At 36.7% G+C, this 17,366-nt stretch overlaps 1 protein-coding gene across 5 annotated transcripts in view; it reads left to right on the top strand.

The window, feature by feature from the left end:
* Positions 1 to 10,260, top strand: part of TANGO2 (transport and golgi organization 2 homolog) — a 41,768-nt gene extending 31,508 nt beyond the window's left edge. For 4 of the 5 annotated variants that reach the window (XM_040602931.1, XM_040602914.1, XM_040602924.1 and 1 more), the window contains 4 exons: positions 394 to 464; positions 2,609 to 2,762; positions 5,499 to 5,603; positions 7,434 to 10,260. In XM_040602931.1, coding sequence (XP_040458865.1) covers positions 394 to 464; positions 2,609 to 2,762; positions 5,499 to 5,603; positions 7,434 to 7,554 — 451 coding nt within the window. In that variant the 3' untranslated portion in view covers positions 7,555 to 10,260. The remainder of the gene's footprint in view (positions 1 to 393; positions 465 to 2,608; positions 2,763 to 5,498; positions 5,604 to 7,433) is intronic. The other variant, XM_040602947.1, reaches the window with a different exon arrangement.
* Positions 10,261 to 17,366: the final 7,106 nt, after the last annotated feature.

Below are 17,366 nucleotides of genomic sequence, written 5' to 3'. Positions count from 1 at the left end.
AGCAATTCAAAAGAGATGATGGGGTAAATAGTACTTGCTGTGCTGGACTGTCCTGTTGTGTAATGTGCCCCCTTCCCCAGAGTAACTAAATCTCCAGTTACTCAAAACCATACAGTTTTTTGTTACTAAGTTCTGAGTGCAGAAGTTCTGAGTTTTCATTAAATTTTTTACAGTTTAAAAATGTTAATGGTACTATTTGACAGTGGTACAGCTAATAGAGTATTTTGAGAGGAGGAGAATAACATAACTCCAATTAATCTTTGGGCTGTGGTATCATAGTAGTAACAGTGGGAGAAACATCTTGCTGTGTTTGAAGATTGCGTGAAATTAGAGCCTAATCAAATATAGAAGCTGATGGTTTTTCAAGGAGAAATTCTTATTTATATTTTTCAGTACCACCAAAGGAGATGTAATTTGCTATTATGGAAACAAAGGAGAACCAGAACCTGTTTTCCTAAATGCTGGTAGGTTTTCTTCAGAAAGGTCTGAATATTACTTTTTGTTATTTTAAAGGAGTCAGAATGGAGAATGTAGCTGTATTGCTCTAATTAGCTTTTTAAGCATTGTCTTCGCTAAATATTTCTCAGCGTTCTTTTAAAGAAAAAATCTTACATGAATTTAAGTACGTACTGATAAATTTCAGTAAAGAATCAACAAGCTTCTATCCATGTCAGTGTACCCGCTGCAGTTAGTGGGATGCTCCTTAAGTAACTGACTGAAGGACAGAAGCCTCTCTTGAGGAATGGAGTTTTCAAAGGTTTGTGGACTTGACCCTAAGTGTGACTGTGCTCCCCTAGGGACAGAGTTGGCTATAAAAAGAAGAAATAAATAGAAGTATCTGTTTTATCAGGTAGATTGACTTAAAATACTTAAAATTTGGTCCTTTGCTAACCAACTACATAAAACAATCCTCTAGAATTTGTAACGGAAAAGCCAATTTAAATGGGCAAGGGCACAAAGAAGGCTCTGAGCACTGTAGCTGGTTGGTAACAGTTAATGACTGGCTTATTTTGCCTGCTTAGGTTAATGGTCAAAATGCTGCTGCCAGTAGGCAAATAGTTACTGTAGCAATTACAGCATAAATTCTTGGAAAAAGCTGTTAGTTTTTGTACAGCTACAAGCCCAAAACAGGTTTTAATGCAAACATAAAAAAAAAAAAAATATTAAAATTTGCCTGCTTGTAATGAGAAATTTAATCACAACTTTGAGTTATCTGTAGACTGTAACAAAGGTAGTCTCCACGCCTCAACAACAAATTTCTTTTCTGTGTATGTGGCTGCCTTTAGGGAGAGATGAGGTTTTGTAGTCTTTGTGCTTATTTGTTTGGATTGTGTGGAGAAATACAGGGTACCTCTAAAGAGAAGGCTCCTTCCTGTCACCAGATGTTGCTGTGCAGTGTTTTTCAGTAGTAAAATCAGAGGCAAAAATAAATTATGATTAATACAGCTAAACTGAAAAAAATACATTAATTCTGTTGTACCTTTTTCCTAGTTTAGCAAACCAGAGACTAAAAATAACCGTTGAAGATAGGGATTAGAGTAAAACTGAAACAAAGTAACTGAATTTTAGCACAGAAGTGTGCTTAAGCAGAGCCCAGCATAAGATGCGTGTCAGCTATAGTCTGCAGTTTAAGAATGGGGCATGTGTCTTACAGCATACCTGCAGTTAAAGGTTAGCTGGGGAATCATGTAAATTGGATTAAAATTTGTGAAATCTGTAATGACAACTGCAAATCACCAGAATGCCTTTTCCGATTAAATCAATATTTTTCTTTCACCCCTTCTGAACATTGTTTAGTAAGTATGTTGACACTATGCAGCTAGAAAAGGTCTGCAGGGACTGGTCTGTAAGCGGTTGAATGTTACTGCTTGTAAATCTTAAACTTACTATACACCTTTTTTATTACAGAATTCATTGATTTCATAACATGTGAAGTGTGAAGGGTAGAAGTTGCTTTACAGAAATAAACTCAAAAATATCATGATTGCAAGTTATTTTGTACTTGGGTTACGTCATACCTTAATGTTTCTATTAGTGTTGGGGGGGGGGGGGGGGAAGGGTTTGATATTTCACCTGATTTCACTCCAAAGTGTACATTGTGTTAATAAGAGTGCTGAAAATCAAATTAATCTAATTTTAGTGACCTTAAGGCAATGATGCTCAAAACTGGGGATGTTGGGGTTTTTTTGTGGTTATGTGTTGGCTTTGTGCCCCTCCCCCCCCCCCCCCCCCCAGTGAAACAGTCTGACGTAGTGGTCTGGAAGAATTGTTGAGAAATGGTTACGTTATTCTGAGTTACACACCTGGGAGACTCTTACGATCTGAAGGAGTGTTGTATTTATTTTATCATATGGTATACATCTTGGATACATAGTTTGACCTCACTTATTTTTGAGGCAAAATAAAAGCTGGCGATAGGATGAATAAGCAAATTATCGTAAGAGATTCATGATGGATCTGCTGTTAGTGTTTGGTTTTGTCCCTCAGAGAAGGGGATTTGTGTGGGATAAGTTAATTATGATATTTTTTACATAGCACATAAGCTCTGGAGCAAAGAAAATAAATTTAATAAGTTGTTTGGGGTTTGTTTGGTGGTGTTTATGTATAGGAATATATGGATTGAGTAATTCTTTGTTGGATACACCATGGAAGAAGCTACAATATGGGAAGCAGCTTTTCACAGAAGTGCTCAAGAGAAGTCAAGACCTTACCAAAGAAGACTTGGTGCAGGAGCTCCTTACAGTGATGAATAATCAAGAACCGTAAGAACATGATACTGCATTTTGAGTAAACTCTGGCTATGACCAGTTAAAAATTACATATAGCAACTATTTTGACAGAAAAGAAACTTCAGCCTTACGTTAACTGACTAAAGCTGGGTAATGAAGGACAAAAGTAATGTTCTTTCTCTCCACGATGACTGACTTTCAACAATATTGATATTTTTTTTAAGCAGCAGACACAGTAAATGTTATTACTGCAGTCTTGGTACTCAGACTGTACACTGATTTCTCTGTGCCCTTTTAAGAATTGCATTTCTCTTAGTAAGAGTGACGAGTGCAAGTTGCTTGCTGTAAGCTGTGTGGAGGTTCACTGCAGGATAAGGTTCAGTTTCTTACTGATTACAGGATAAGTGCTTGTTTACATGAGCAGGTTTGTGTTATAGCTGCTAGCTGTTCTGTGTTGCTACCCAGACTGTATGTAGGCAGAGGGCAGAGAAGGAAGCTGTTTTCAAAGTAGAACCCACCTGCCTTCCTCAAAAGCACAATTGTTTTAAGTAAAGTGGCGGAAGGAGATGAGGAAGTAAAAGCACAGTTCAGCTGTAGGCCTCTGGATAAGGAAGTTCCCAAGAGATAAGTTTGAATATCTAAGTGAGGTTCCTGCACTTGTGACATGAGCCCATAGGCTAGATGTTTACAAGTAAAGGAAATTGATAACATGTCAATGTCCAGACATGGAGCAGGGTAAAGGAGGTGCTGTGGTCTGAATTAATACAGTTCTTCACTGTCCAGTAACTTCCGTGTTTAGCCTGACTTTTACCTTTCTAGGGGGTGATTTGTGTTGAAGCAAAGCTGTTTCTGGTATATAGATCCAGTTTCCTAACTTTATCAATTTTAGTGCCAGTATTCATGTTTGGCATTTTTCAGTGGCTTGAAATAGATGTTTGTATAAGAGCTCAGACATCTGAGTGATGAATAGTAATTAGGAAGCCATCCTAATAACTTATATAATCTGATACCAGATCAAGCCATTTTCCTTAATCACTACCTTTTCTACGAGTAAAAAGACAAAGGTGTAAGATATAGTACAGCCCAAATGATCTTCCCTTAATGGTCAGTAATCCAGTATGATCTCATCTGAAACCATCTGACTATAAAATGGAAATACTTAATTGCAAAAAGCAATAAGCAATACTTAAAAATAAGTCTGTAATCTGTCCTAAGTATAGTTCAAGATGAAATGATCTTTTCATCATATGAACACATGGATATGCACTAGCTTTGGACTTGCATAACATATCTTATTGCACGTTACTTTAGGATCACTCTGTGTGTTACAGGAATTAAGTGAGTGCAATGGTTGGTTTACTCTCAGAATTCCCTTTTTTCCTGCTGGATACAAGTTTTGTCTTTTACCCCTTCTCTTCTGCCTCAGCCCTGCCTTTGACTGTGATCTCAGGGATATACTGCAGCTCCTTCCAGTCTCATTAAAACTGCTTGGGGTCATTAAGCTGGAGAGCCACCTCTTGTGCAGAGTATACAATTGCCAGTGGTAGAGTATGAGAGGTAACGGCTCTCACAGGTTCAAGGGCCCTGCTGTGTGCCTTCGCTGTAACATTGTGATGTGGTCCGGCCCTGTGCCCAGTATGGGAGTCAGAAGAGCTTAGTTGCTCCATTCACACTAGAAATGCACTTATTCTTGCTTCTCCCTGAAACATCCGCAGATCTTCTCCACCATGATAGCAAAGAAAATGATCCCAGTTAGGTTAAAAGGTTGGTTACAGAATAACAAACTGCACAGTCTCCTCCAGAGATCAGGATGAGCTCTGAAAAAGGGGTTGAATTCATCACTTTTGTTCTGCCCTCTTCCCCAGACATTCACTGTACAACTGATAGGCTGCTGAACTATTATTATTTTACAGGTACAACTGGGCCTGTGCAAGGGGGCAGAAATGGATCTATTTCTTGAAGATGGAAGAAGCTTAAAAATCAAACACAAAAATGTGCTATAATAGTAGTTAAATTGGACTTTGATAAATAAAATTGGAAAGTGTAATTATTGAAATAGGAAATTGTACTTGTGGCTAGCATTTGAGAATATGTTCTGGTGATGTGAATGGGAAGCCGGAGATGTAGGGTTGCTGCAGTAACATTTGTGACCTTAGCATCTCTTCTGTGGGGTGCTGATGCTTGTTTAATTAAAACAAACAAAGCTTGATTTCCTTTATAATAAAATTACATTTCCAAATCTCTTTCAAGCTTTGATAGGAATATATTTCAAGAAATTGGGGCACCAGCTCACGTCCTCTGCTGCACCTTCACAAATTTTATTTGAGGCTTGTCCTAGGTATTTTCCAGGTATTCCAAATAAGACCAAAGGAAGCAGAGAGGTCTGTCTTCGACAGAGAAAGCACTCTGGAGTCTTAACTGGAAAATGCTGGTTTATCTGATGTACCTCAAATTACTTGATCATTAATGTTCTAATTGAAACTAAAATAAAGACAGAAATGAATAACAAGGAAAGTGAAAAACTTGTCAAGTTATGAAAAATATTTCTTAAAGTGAGATGAAAGTTCGAGAGCTTGAAAGAATCTTTTTTAGGAAAGATTTTACAAGCTGTTTTATCTTCTGGCTTTCTTCATGCTTTAGTTTTGCACACAACTCACACTCTACTTCTCAAAAAGTGATTATTTATCAACCGCTCAGTCAACACAGCTTGGTTCAAGAGGGATGTGTTAATATTGGAGAATTCAATTTTTTTTTTATTACTTTTTCCAGACAATTACCAGACCCTGCGATTGAAGACCAAGGGAAGGATTATGTACGTCCTATATTGAACAAGTATGCAGCTGTATGTGTTCGTTGCCCAGGTTATGGAACAAGGTAAAAAATTCATAGTCAAAACCAGATGTGTACTAAATCAAAGCATCTCTTGAATCTAAGTTATGCTGCTGAAGGTTTTAATTCTATAGTGACTGCTTTAAATTTGTTCAGGTATTAAGTATAAGTAAATTATTTCCTTGCTCGGTATTCTGGTGTCTTAGCTTTGCTACATATGAGCACTTTAAGCACACTTTGTGATTCATCTTTGGTGGGGAGTGTGACATAGCTTCAGTTTGTCCAAGACAAGGTAATACACTTCTCCTGGTTCCCCAGTATAGTAGCAGATCAGACCATCTCTAATTTTGATATAATCAAAACATGAAAAGTTCTGCAATCACGGTTTTAGAGAAGATAATTGCATTTTTGTGCTTTTTAGAGAAGATAATTGCATTTTTGTGCTATCTGTGGAATTACAGAGCACATTTCTCTTTCAAGACCAAGTGTAGTGCCACCTGCACAGCTAAGTTAGAAGTTTCTTTAGGCATCTCATTGTAATACGTAGCTACCATTCTCATAGATGAAAAACCTATTACTTTTGTTCAAAAGAACATGTATTTCTGTTCTTCCCCTAACTGATGCTGCTGTTCTTACTGAGATACTCTCACTTTCTGCTCAGATTGTTCTACCAAAGCTGCAAGAACAATAGAATAATGCAATGTATCTTGCATTTAATTCTCAATGGGAGAAAATTATAGGTGAACCCTGTTGCTGCTGGTGGGGAATTCCTACTCTAAAGTTTGCCAATGATTTTGTCAGATCGGTGTCTCTGGCATATCAGCTGTAGTGTTTCCACTGTAGGTGTAAATCAATAAGCAGAGAGCACATGCTTCTGTAAGTATGTTAGGTTGGTATTCTAAGAAAAATTGCAAAACCAGAGTATCTCTATAAAATGTATTCAAAGAACACTTGAAATATGGGATAATGAAGATTTAAAATGGTAAAGAAGCATCTTCCTCCCCTTCCTTCACAGGTTGCAGTCTGGCTGTTTCAAAGGAAACAGGGATAACAGTAGAAATACTGACTTCATACTGGTGAATTAACACTATATCTCGAGTCTTCCCTCCTCCTGTAATTGTATGCTCACACTTACCTTTCCCTTAGCAACATGGGTTAGTGAATAGGAATTGTTAATGAGGCCTCAAGATATTCTTCTGAGGAAATTAAGCCCTTTTTTATATGAGTGAACAACTGTGAAATGACTTCAGGATGGTGAAAGATTCCAGCTTCTGTCAGTCATCTCTCTGGCGGGGTACTGCAGTGTCCATAGAGAAATGACAGCTTACACATGACAAAATGGCATAGATGCATGAATGGAATCTGCTTTTCCTGAAAACAAATGTCCCTTTTGGAAGGTTGCTAGAGAAAGAAAGGGGTTTTCTTCTGTGATTGTGCATCAGTGTCCTGTGATGATAATTAGCGATGTTTAAATCTTAATGGACAATTGATTTGAAAGGAAAGAATGAAAAAGTACTGTTAACAGGAATAACCCAATGGGGTACATGTAGGCTGTGAAGAAAAACTTGGGTTTAGGCTACTTCTGAATGGAACACTTGGCACTGGAAAAAGTTTGACCTGTTATCATATTCTCTGTAAATAAGCAGCTATGTGTCAGCTGCTGCAAGTATAACGGGGAATCAGAGCAGCAGAGTGATGGAAGAAGGGACTCAAAATGCCCATTTGAACTTGCTAGGGCGATTTCTGCCCTGCTAGTGTGGTGATGATGTGGTCAAGAAAAAAAAAAGAGCTAAAACCTTTGGGGATGAGGGATGGGACCCTGCAAACTTACGTAACGGACACAAGGCTTAACCCTCTACCCTTATGTTGTTTCAGGACTAACACGGTCATTCTCATTGATTCAGAAGGAGAGGTTACTTTCACAGAGCGCAATATGATCAATGCAGATGTCAACCAGTGGAAAACAAGCACCTATGAATTCAAACTGCACACTTAACAACTTTCCATTTGAATGGTTTGTAATAACAGCAACGAGAGAACAAGCCATTAAGCTCTAGTAAATGTTTTGTGCTAGCTCCACAAGCTAAAAATAGCAAGGAAAGCAAAAGTTTAAATAAACTGGTAGCACATTACCAGGCTCACAAATCCTTTGGATAAAACCAAAAGAAGAAATTGTTTTTACGTTAAGTAGCAACTTGTAATCAGAAATAATTTTTTAAATATCACTCTGCCTCCAGGACAAGGCCATCTTTGCCCAAGACAAAGTCATTGCTGTGGTTTTGGGTTAGTTTTTTTAAAGATGTTTTAAACATCTTAAAAATAGACTCTTAAACATGTTTTTGTTTCAAGGAGGGTAAGCATTTGCTGCTTTTGTCCTGTGTGAAGGTTTTACTAAAATTTGCTTTCCCTTCAACATAGAGTTTTTAAGACTGTATAGCTGATGCCAATGTGTGTTGAATGATGTATGTTATCTTTGTAGCATTAAGTACTTCAGTAACTTTTCAGTGGTATCACGGTGTAGTGTTCTGCTTGGGGAGCACAAAGCAAGGGGGATTCTTTAACTTTGTTTTCCTATAGACAGTACACAATATATCTTATTTCTAAAACTTGATTTGAGAGGAAATTTAGTTCAGTCTTTCCTCAGTTTTGCTGAAAAAATCTTGGAGGCAGAATTGCTTATCATTGACCAGAATAAAATTATTTGCATAGTGACATCTTGTTTCCAGATAGACCAATATTGCTAATTAGACTTTCTTCCCCAGCAGGCAGGTAAGGAATAGGTATCTGTTTGCAAACAGAAGCTGAATATGAAGTTTACATATATCATCTGGTTTATACATGTGCAATTTTGGCTTCATTTCTTTATTGGTATAATATGTTAAAGCCTGAAGTGACTGCTCATGGATTTTTAGTAAAGATAGCTATTTGTTGTAAGGTGAAATTACTGCAGTCATATTGCTGAAAAAGTTGGGTATTAAGATGCACTGCATATGTTCTAACATCTGTGAATTAAAAAGCTATTTAAATGCATGCTTTCTTCAATTATTCAGTGCCAGTGTAGGTGATAGAAGATTCTAGCTAATACCAAGATATTTTAAAACCCTGAGTTATTTTGCTGCTATTGGTGTTCTGTTTTGACTTATTTTTAATGCTGAATATTATGTTAATAATGGATCACTGCTATTTTTTGCTATGTGTGCTGAATGTATTCTTTATACAAGCCTCTGATTATTAATTAATAATGACAAAGTAGCAAGATTTCTCATACTCTTCACAAAGATGTGCAGCTATTCTTCTGTACTGGGACTTGCATGTTCAAGCATTCTCACTGGTGTGTCTGTAATGGAGGCAGCAGTAAATTACACTTGCCATTGAGATGAAGTACTGTGAAAGGCCATTCCCAGATTTCTAATTGCCAGGAGATGCTAAAGCAGCATTTAGTCAATTAATTCCTTTGTATTTGCATATTTAAATAGCTCCTAGATACTAGGACTGCTTGCATGACTAGTCACAGATTGTTGATGCAGTACTACATAAAGGACTTTCTGACCACCTTGATTGCAAAGCTGTCAATGCAGTCTCGTTGGATTGTATGTGGTTTCAAAGTTGGAGCCTTCCAGACTATATTTCTGAGCAGTAGGGAGTAGTTAGCCCTTTTGTATTTGTTATGACTGTTTAAACCATTTATTTGTATGAATAAAAAATGTATTGTTATTTTTAGATGCAAAGAAATAGCCATAGCTGTCTTAAATTTTAATTTGACTATTTCATATTTAAAAACAAAACTCTGCTTTCATGGCTTATTCTTACTGAGAGTTTGTGTGGCAAACTTTTTTATATCTCAAGAAAAAAATTTACCAGTGTATATTTGAACAAGTTATTCTCTTTGAAGACATTACCTAAAGGACAAGAAGAATGCTTGCCCACCATTTCAAGCTAAAAGCATTCATAAACCTCAGTTTTTATAGTAGTCCTGTAATAATGAAAAATTATTCTTGTATTTTACATATAGGCAAAAGAAAAGCAAGTCAGAGCTTAGATGTAAAAACAGATTATAATAACACAGTTTGCTTCGCTTTATTCAAAATTCTAAATCTGGGATTTGCTTTTTCTGACAATTAAAATAAAACCCCCAAACCTCTGATGTTAGTTTTTGTTACATCAGAGCAAATAAGTGGGGGGGGTGGGGGTGTTAACTGCTTTTGAAGCTTATGAGAGTGTTGTCATTGGCTTCAGTGAAAACAGGATCAGGACTGCAGTGCAGGTACCAGGTGCTTGTCCATAGAAATGATCAGGTATTCGTGAAGTGCATACTTCACTGTGTGCAAGTTAGAGTTGCAATAAATCCACTGGAAACAGTAAACTGTAGCTGAAGTTAACAACAACATTTTTTTATTTTTATAAATATTTTTTAAGAATAAAAGGGGATTTTAAATACCAGTTTTAAAGGATATGAAGGAAAAAAATGTCCATAGGAAACTACTGCATGGCATTTTACTAAGTTTGCTTATATATAACATCTTTTCAAATTCATAAATTTGCAAGGGATATTTGTTTTCTGTCTTTTTCTATCAAATTATCGTGGAAGAAATTTTTAAATATCTGTAAAAACTCGAGTATATTTTTTTGCTTAAAATTGTTTCATAATAGTTGTTTGTGTGTGTTCAAAACTAGAATCAGAATAAAGTCAACCTGGTGACCAGTCTTTGTCATTAGTCAAACATTAATGCTTGTGCATTTTTGCGTATATGTTTGTTAAATTTGCCTGTAACTTGTTTTGTTTGTTGTGTGTTGGTTTTTTTCAGTTCTGTGCTGTTGCATGGTTATACTTTTGTCTTATCCAGGTAAGAAATTGGAAGATATCCTTAAAGGTAATAATTCAGGTTTGTGGCATTTTGCTTTGTTTTTCAGGTTAGTAAACAGAATGTATTGACTGGAATGCCCCCAGACCAAGTAATCAGTTCTCTGAAATACTCTCCAGCTTCTGACAACCCTTATGTGCCCACTGCTTCCCCTCCCAAAAGCAAGTGTCCTCTTGTTACTAGCCCTGGCTGCATTCCTCTCCAAGCACAGTAAGATCAGGTAGAAAACACAAAGGTTTTCAAACACTGAATGTCTGAAACAATGTCTGGAGCATCCCTCTTCCTGTCTTAACCTCAGGGTATGTGGAATCCTCCTTCTCCCTTGCAGACTGGAGTGGATCCTTCAAATATTACTACCAGAATGTGCCAAGCAAGCCCTTAAAGAGGTGTGGGCATATTCTTGCCTATAAAATGGTGGAGCCACCTCAGAGCTAGTTTTAGCTCTACAAGCAGTGATTTTTTTCAAACTGATAGTCACTTTGAGAAGACAAGCAACTGTATTGTCATTGTTATCTGGGTTGCCATCTTCACCTCTAGGGGAATTCCCAAAATCTGCAAAAGGAAAAGCTTTATTAACTCACAGACCTTTAAAGTTGCCACTGCTGATTCTTGTCTCTGAAACAAAATAAATTTGGTCTGGATTACTGGTCTTGAAATCATGTGATTGCATCAAATGTTTGTGGCAAGAGAATTTACTAATTATCAGGGACCTTGAAAATTAGTATAATGATAAATATATGTATAGAGTACTTTGAGGAGCTCAGGTTCCCCCCCCCCCAAAAAAAAAAAAAAAAAAATTGAAATAATCGCAGCAGAGATACAGTACAGATAATAGGAAGGAAAGAGCAAACCCAGTGCTTCCTTAGTGAAAAGCCCGAGCCTCTCAAAATGCTACTGAAAGGCAAAAATCCAGGTTCACTGTGCAAAAAGTCTGGATCCTGGGCAAACCTGAGACACTCTTGTTAGATCAGGTTAAGACTACTTAATTTTCTGCTGTACCTGGACATTGCAGCGGAGATGTAATTGTCTCATATCCCTTTTACCAGTAGCTCTAATAAATCTACTCTTAACAGACCAGAAAATGAGTTAGGCCTTTGGAGGTCCTTAGTATTTTCAAAGCTTAACTGATAGTTATTGTTACAAATGAAATATACCAAACTAAATATTCAGACAAAATACTGATTAGACTTGGAATACTGTTTTTTTAATATCATAAGGAAATAAGTAATTTCAAAACGAACTGGTGAAATACTAAGCAGTAATAGGGCAATAATTAAAGCATCTTACATTTCAAATTTAGCTTGAGGATCTTAATGCACATTTATGGCTTAGCAAGCATCCCTATTTATATGGAATATTAGCTAATAGGAATTAGTTTTGTATCACTCAGATTCATGTAATAGAACATTATTAATGTTCTTCATCTGATTAATTTTCTGCTGAGAAGTCTTGTTGATAGCTTCTCTGAGGATTTAGGAAATAGTGAAAATAGAATCCATATTGTAATCAACTGGAAAGGTAATAGAATAAACTATTGGAATTACATAACCCATCAGTGTGATTCATGCTGTGAATATAAGTTAAGGTGAACAGAGTGAAGAAAACGTTGAATGTATAAAATACATACGTGAAGTAACTACCTCTGGAATATCCTGTATCTAGAAATTAGAAACTGAATGAAGAAGCAGTATCAGACCAAATTTAATGTACCTTTTAAAACAGAAGGCATAAGGACTGAACTTAAAATCTTAGGTGAGGAAGCAATATAAGAATTAATGTAAAATTTTGTATTAAGGTAGATAAGAATTACAAATTAAGTCATATGCAACATGAATGAGAAAGGAGAATTTCTCTGCTGCTTTGTTAAATTTTTGTTTCTTTCTACTAGAAAGATAAATGGAGAAAAACAAATGCAAACTAAAAACAGATCAGAAGCTGGAGAAATTAAGTGGAAGAGAAGGCCATACTTAATTTAACAGAGAAAAGATATAATGAAGAAAACCTGTTACATTGAAAGATGTTCTGAAGGTTATCTGCAGAAGTGGAATGGAAAAGGTAGTGGCTTGCTTTACGAGTAGACAAAGATAGACAGTGTAGCTTTAAGACATCCAGGCTACATCAGGAATATTTTCTGGCACTTTATTCTAAACGTGAAGTTTTGGGTGGCCTAATGAAGCTACTGTTTTATATAGTTATAAATATATACTATATATATTTTTTTAGATGTAGTTTATACATATTTGCATATCTAAAATTTATTTATGAAGCATTTGGTGGGGAATTCAGAATCATCATCAGAATGGAGTATCTATTCTATTACAACTTGCATTCAACCATGCCAAAAAGGTCGTGCTACATAGAGAGTTTTGTTGTGTATTGCTAGAGAGTCTGTGTTCTTAAAAGTGGTTGTAACACAAAAGTAAAAAAAAAGAGCAAGTGGGATTTCAAAGTTGAGGAATACTTGGTAGTGACCTCAATAGAGGCATTAGGTTTAACAAGTGAGTAAAACAAAAGAACCTCTATATTCTGAATATCTTTGTTAAAATGACACCTTTTTCAGCATGCTTTTCATTTCCATCCCATTTTGTGATTTATCTTACTGTCTTTCTTTGTATCTTTACTAAATAGCAGCTTGAATGATCACATTACTTATTAAAACTTTAGTATTTGCCTTATTAAATATTTGTCTTGGTAGGCAAAACCTTTGTTTTTTTAAAAACATTATAAAAATGTATGTGAAGTCCTGATCTTTCTCCTGAAGAGTTTGAGCTGGAAATGGTATTCAGTGATGTATTCTTCTGATTTTAAAAAAAACTAACGAACAAAACCCAACACCCCCCTAAAAAAGAAAAAAAAAAAAGCAGCACTCTGAACGAGAACAGTCCTGTGCACAGATCACAAAGTTTCCACTGAAACTATGTTACATAGGTATGGGATTTGAATTTCTTTATATGTTTTTAAATAGCATAGAAATAACTGATGAAATTAATATATGCAGAATATAATATCTATGAAATGATGCTATTGTATGCTTGGTCTCTCCAATTATGCTTACATAGTAGTAACTTAACAAAGAATTTAAACACATGTATAAACTGCCCTTTGCATGAGGACTTAGCATATTTAGTCCTCATTTAACTTGCTCTAAATGAATGTGAGTTCAGCACATTCTTGATAATCGTTGTATGCATAAATATTCTCAGTAAAATGTTCTGGAACGGAGGTGGTTTTACGAAACTCATTATTTGTGGCCTCTGAGAGCAGTGCCAGATGCAGTGGGGTGCCTTACAAGCTTGTCTCTGGTGACAGAGGAAGTGTTGTCAATGGATATCTCATCTGACACGCCAGCCCTTGCAGGCACAGAGCCAGCCTTGGTCAGTAACTTCCCAGATTGTGTAAACACATTGATTGCTTCTGTTCGGTGGAGGAAACCCCATCACTTTTCAGACATTAATTAAGACAGATTAAATAATAAACTGGAGAATACGTGGAGCCTGTAGTGTCTCTTCTTGTGGTACAACATTATAATTAGTATTCAATAACTGAGGCTTTTGCCTCTCATTAAAAGAATGTGCTCTTCCAAGAAAAAGGTGAATGAAAAAGCTAGGTTTTTTCCCTTCCCTGCATTATTAGCTCTGCTGTGCACAGCTACTGGAAATACCACAGAGCCAAGGTCTTGATCAAATGCGTTTGTCCATCTCATGTTTGTCATGTCTCACTGGAATGGCTGGCATTTAGAGAAGAATTAACTGTCCTTTCAATTACAGATGGGTCTACACTAGTACCATAGTTTGATTAGTAGTGCCCTTACATGACTTTTCAGATAGTCCCCATTTCCTGTGCTTTGGCTCACATTTCAGGGCGACCTCGGATCCAGGGGACAGGGCTGTTTTCAGATGGATTGGAACTGGTACTTGTGCTTCAGGAATGTGCTAAGTGTACCCCAGCAGGTAATGGGTTTAGCCTGAAGCAAAACTGTCTGAAAGGCACGTAGCATGGAGCCCAAGTACTTGGCAGCAGTTGTTTTGCTGCAGAACTCTGCTTATGTTGGTCTGCATCACGTACAGATGTAGCAGTGATAGGCATGTGTTATGTCAGTAAACTTGCAATATGGCAGTTGCAATTTTTTCTGTTTTCTTTAGTAATATATTGTGCCAGTCAAGTGTGAGTACACTCTTGGTATAATATGCATGTGTTTAGACTGGCAAAACAATCCCAGAATGGCAGTTACATAAAAAACCAGCTATACCAGCACAATTGTGCTTTCAGAAGCATAACTTATGTTTCCTCTGTTGGGGAAAACAAAGGTACTGACATTTATGGCTTTGCTCGTGTAAGTGCAGCTACACCTGGATTTTGGCAGCCAAAGATTATGCTCTTGATTCATGTCTGCATGCCACCAGCGGTATATATAGTAGACCAAACTAAGGAATTGGAACAATGGCTTCTTAGCCATATTTCACAGCAGTCCTATGGAACTACAAACCATCCTTTATTATCACAGGTTTGGATTTAAAACTTCATTATATATAATGACTCACAAGAGCATCTGCCACTCAGCAGAAGTCATGGGCTTGGAGAAGTTTAGAATGCCTGAAGTAGTGGTTGTCAATGGAGTACTGCTGTAGCTTTTTTGAAAGCAAGATTAAGTTGCAGGGTTAGTTTAACAACTAAACAACAGCATATGGTAGAGGTGTGTGACATGAAAGCAGCCACAAGGCTGCCTCAAAGGATTTGGGCTTTTTTTATGCTTAAGTTTATCTTTACAAATAGCAGGTAAATATTATCTGTTCTAGAAAAGTGTTCTGAACTATTTAGATGAAAGGGCCTATAGAAAGCAATGTGTGAAGGCTGGTACTCTATCCCACATGGATGTAATTTAATTTTTTCTCTAATATTCCCATACATAAATTGAGGGTATTTAAGAATGCACGATTTTCAGCCCTAGGAACAAGTTTGTTCTGTGGATCAAGAACAAGCAAGGGCAGCTTCTGTCACTGCAATAGCACCAACCCAGGTCTGATGGGCAATTGCGGAGAATGTTTTTTTGAAGTTCTTACTTTTTATTTGACCTCTTAGTTGTCATATCTTGCTTTAAGTAATACTCTTTAGAAAAATGTCTGCCTTATTGGATGAAATGCTAACAGCAATCTGAAAATTTAGAGAAGTAGCCAACTGGATGAAGTTCCTCCAACAGAAAAATCAGAACTCTGTTCTTTACAGAAGCACTTAGTTTGCCTTAAATCTAATCTTGCGTCTGGCATCTGTGTAGTAATTCCACGGTACCGTTGAGCCAAAGAATGTGTCTACTTCAGTTATCTGTAGCAATCAACCACTTCTTTTAGATCAGTTCTCTGATGTCGAGCTTTCTCATGGGGGTCCTCTTGACATCTTTCCATGGCTGTCAGATGATGACTGACAGGTTAGGTTGAGGAGAGCAAATTTCAGCAAAGTGTCACACAAAAATACGTAATGCATGCAAATACCAGTTTACCAGTACCAAAAAAAAAAAAAAAAAGTTGCAAAACAGTTTATTGAAATACTGAAGTAATGGGAGCTGAGCGAAATTTGTCTTCCAGTAGCTTTCACTGCTTTAACAGTGCCGTATGTGCCGCAGTTACTAACATTGTAAGAATACAAAAAAGACACTGGCTCCACCTAATATTCATTCTGATGAATGCAGCCTGTTAACTTTATTAGGAAGGTCATAGTTGTTTTCGTTATAGGCTTCTTTTCTGTATTTTGTGTTGACAGCAATAGTCCCTGTCCAGCCTTCCTGTGTTTTGTATGTGAAAATCTCCTTATCGTTAGGAACTGATTTTTTTTTTTTTTCCTGATGATAATGATAGTTTATGATACTACTGTAAATCCCGATTCCACTATGCGGATGGACCTGCACATTTCTAATTCAGAAGTCTGGGTGGGTGGTAAGATTTTTGTGCATGTTTGAGGAGTCTTCCATCAGAAGTCCAGGTGATCAAAATTTTCACGTGAATTTGCAACTCGTTAGACAAAGCAGATCAGAAGTAGTTCTCCAGAGGTCACATAGGCCTTCTGGGTTAAAAATGTAGCTATGATTTTAACATTGTTTTGATGAAAACATTGTTTTGCTACTGGGTGGTTTATAAAAATAAGTATATTTCTCTGTAACGTCAGTGTCTCAAAGAACTGGCTGTTGTATTATTGCTTTAAGTCATAGTATGATTGTGAAGAAAGATGTGCAATGGAAAAATAGCATACTGATTTTTCACTTTCAGAGCACTGCAGGCATTTTAATTCTGAGTATGCAAAAATCTGTGTTTGTGCCTCTTCTGAAATGTAGCTGCTTATGTACGTACAGAAAATTTAACCACTTCTGAGGTGTGCAATTCTCTCGGTGCAATACTGCAGTTACAGAGTCACATAAATTGGATGCAAATGAGTCATGATACTTGCATTTTCATGTACCATTTGAAAGGGACAATCTTCTCCTGTCACAGTGTTAGCATTTTATGAGGTGATGTGACAGATCTAGTTTGCAGCAAATGCCAACATCAACTCAAATTCTGTACTTAACCATGAGATTTTTTCCCCCTGTGCTTTGAAGGTTGAAGTGTGATGTAAATGGCTGTTTCGCAAACCATGGATATTTATTAAATACACATTCTGAAGTGGTTTGTTTGAACATTAGTAAAAGCAGTCATAATTTAAGCACCACTCTAAAATAATGGCTTGAGTGCAGAAGCCTGTTATGAGAAATTAAAAATTAGAAACTGCTTTCAGGTTTTGAGGACAGCTTGCAAAGATTTAAACTGATTTCAGTAACCTTATCATTATGTGTTGATACAGTACCATGACATTATCTCCATATAAATTACCACCATATCATCAGATCTATTGGTCCTGTCAGACAAACACAAAGGCCTAACAGAGGTCTTCGAAATACAATTTTAAAATATTAGTTACC

Source organism: Falco naumanni, chromosome 1 (genome assembly GCF_017639655.2).
Source record: "Falco naumanni isolate bFalNau1 chromosome 1, bFalNau1.pat, whole genome shotgun sequence".
Taxonomy (NCBI): domain Eukaryota; kingdom Metazoa; phylum Chordata; class Aves; order Falconiformes; family Falconidae; genus Falco; species Falco naumanni.
The sequence above is the reverse complement of the archived record's forward strand: the minus strand, read 5'-3'. Positions and strand labels throughout refer to the sequence as shown.